The sequence below is a fragment of the Penaeus monodon genome, chromosome 22 (genome assembly GCF_015228065.2).
Source record: "Penaeus monodon isolate SGIC_2016 chromosome 22, NSTDA_Pmon_1, whole genome shotgun sequence".
NCBI lineage: Eukaryota > Metazoa > Arthropoda > Malacostraca > Decapoda > Penaeidae > Penaeus > Penaeus monodon.
Window position 1 is genome coordinate 33253311 of NC_051407.1, and position 764 is coordinate 33254074.

General features: G+C 47.0%; 1 protein-coding gene across 1 annotated transcript in view; it reads right to left on the reverse strand.

Annotated features, from left to right (window-relative positions):
* Positions 1-20: 20 nt before the first annotated feature.
* Positions 21-764, reverse strand: part of LOC119587091 — a 3220-nt gene continuing 2476 nt past the window's right edge. Inside the window, exon 3 of the mRNA XM_037935841.1 lies at positions 21-655. Coding sequence (XP_037791769.1) covers positions 344-655 — 312 coding nt within the window. The 3' untranslated portion in view covers positions 21-343. The remainder of the gene's footprint in view (positions 656-764) is intronic.

The window sequence follows — 764 nt, forward strand, 5'->3', positions numbered from 1 at the left end:
AACTGAAATTCTTTTCAACAACTGTTAATCACTTCAGAAACATGTACATCATTATCAAACATTCCCTCTTCCAGCACTTCTAATTCCCTCTCCTCTAAACCCTACCTAGACCGTCCTGCATCATCGACGCTTGCCGTTTTGTTGCGTTTGAGGAAGCGTGTAAACCCTTCTCTCCGCTCGTTCAACGTGGAAGGATTGCTGAAGATGTCCTTGGCCGAGGCTGCTTCGCACGCCCTTTGGTTACCTCGCCTCCTGAGAACGTCCTGCAAAACAGTCCCACACGAAAGGGGTCAGTCCTTGCCTTTCCAGAAATTGATTGAGCATCTCGCTGTAACGTCTGCTGTCAACCGTTGCAGAACTCCTTGGCGAACTCCAGCACCATCATGGTCTTGATCTGCCACTCGTGCTCCCTGAGTAGAGGACTTCCTCCACGGGCGGGCGCTTTAGTTCGCGCAGCCATGGCGGAAGCTCCAGCAACAGGCGGACTCAAGGAACTATAGCGTTGGCCATCGAAAATAGGTAAGCACATGTAAGTGAGTTCCTCGTATACGTGTTCTGTCGTGTCGCAGGGAGGAGACTTCGTTTCAGGGGGAAGATTGAAAACGTTTTTCAACACCTTCTTTGTTTCTTGGATATAGTAGTAAATTTCTTTCCCCTGGTGAAAGAACGCCATCTTGAAAATAACAAAGCTAACAAACCTACGTAAATGTTTTAGAGCATTTCATATTAAAATTAGGTCTATATGTAGTGTGTCTCATGTACTC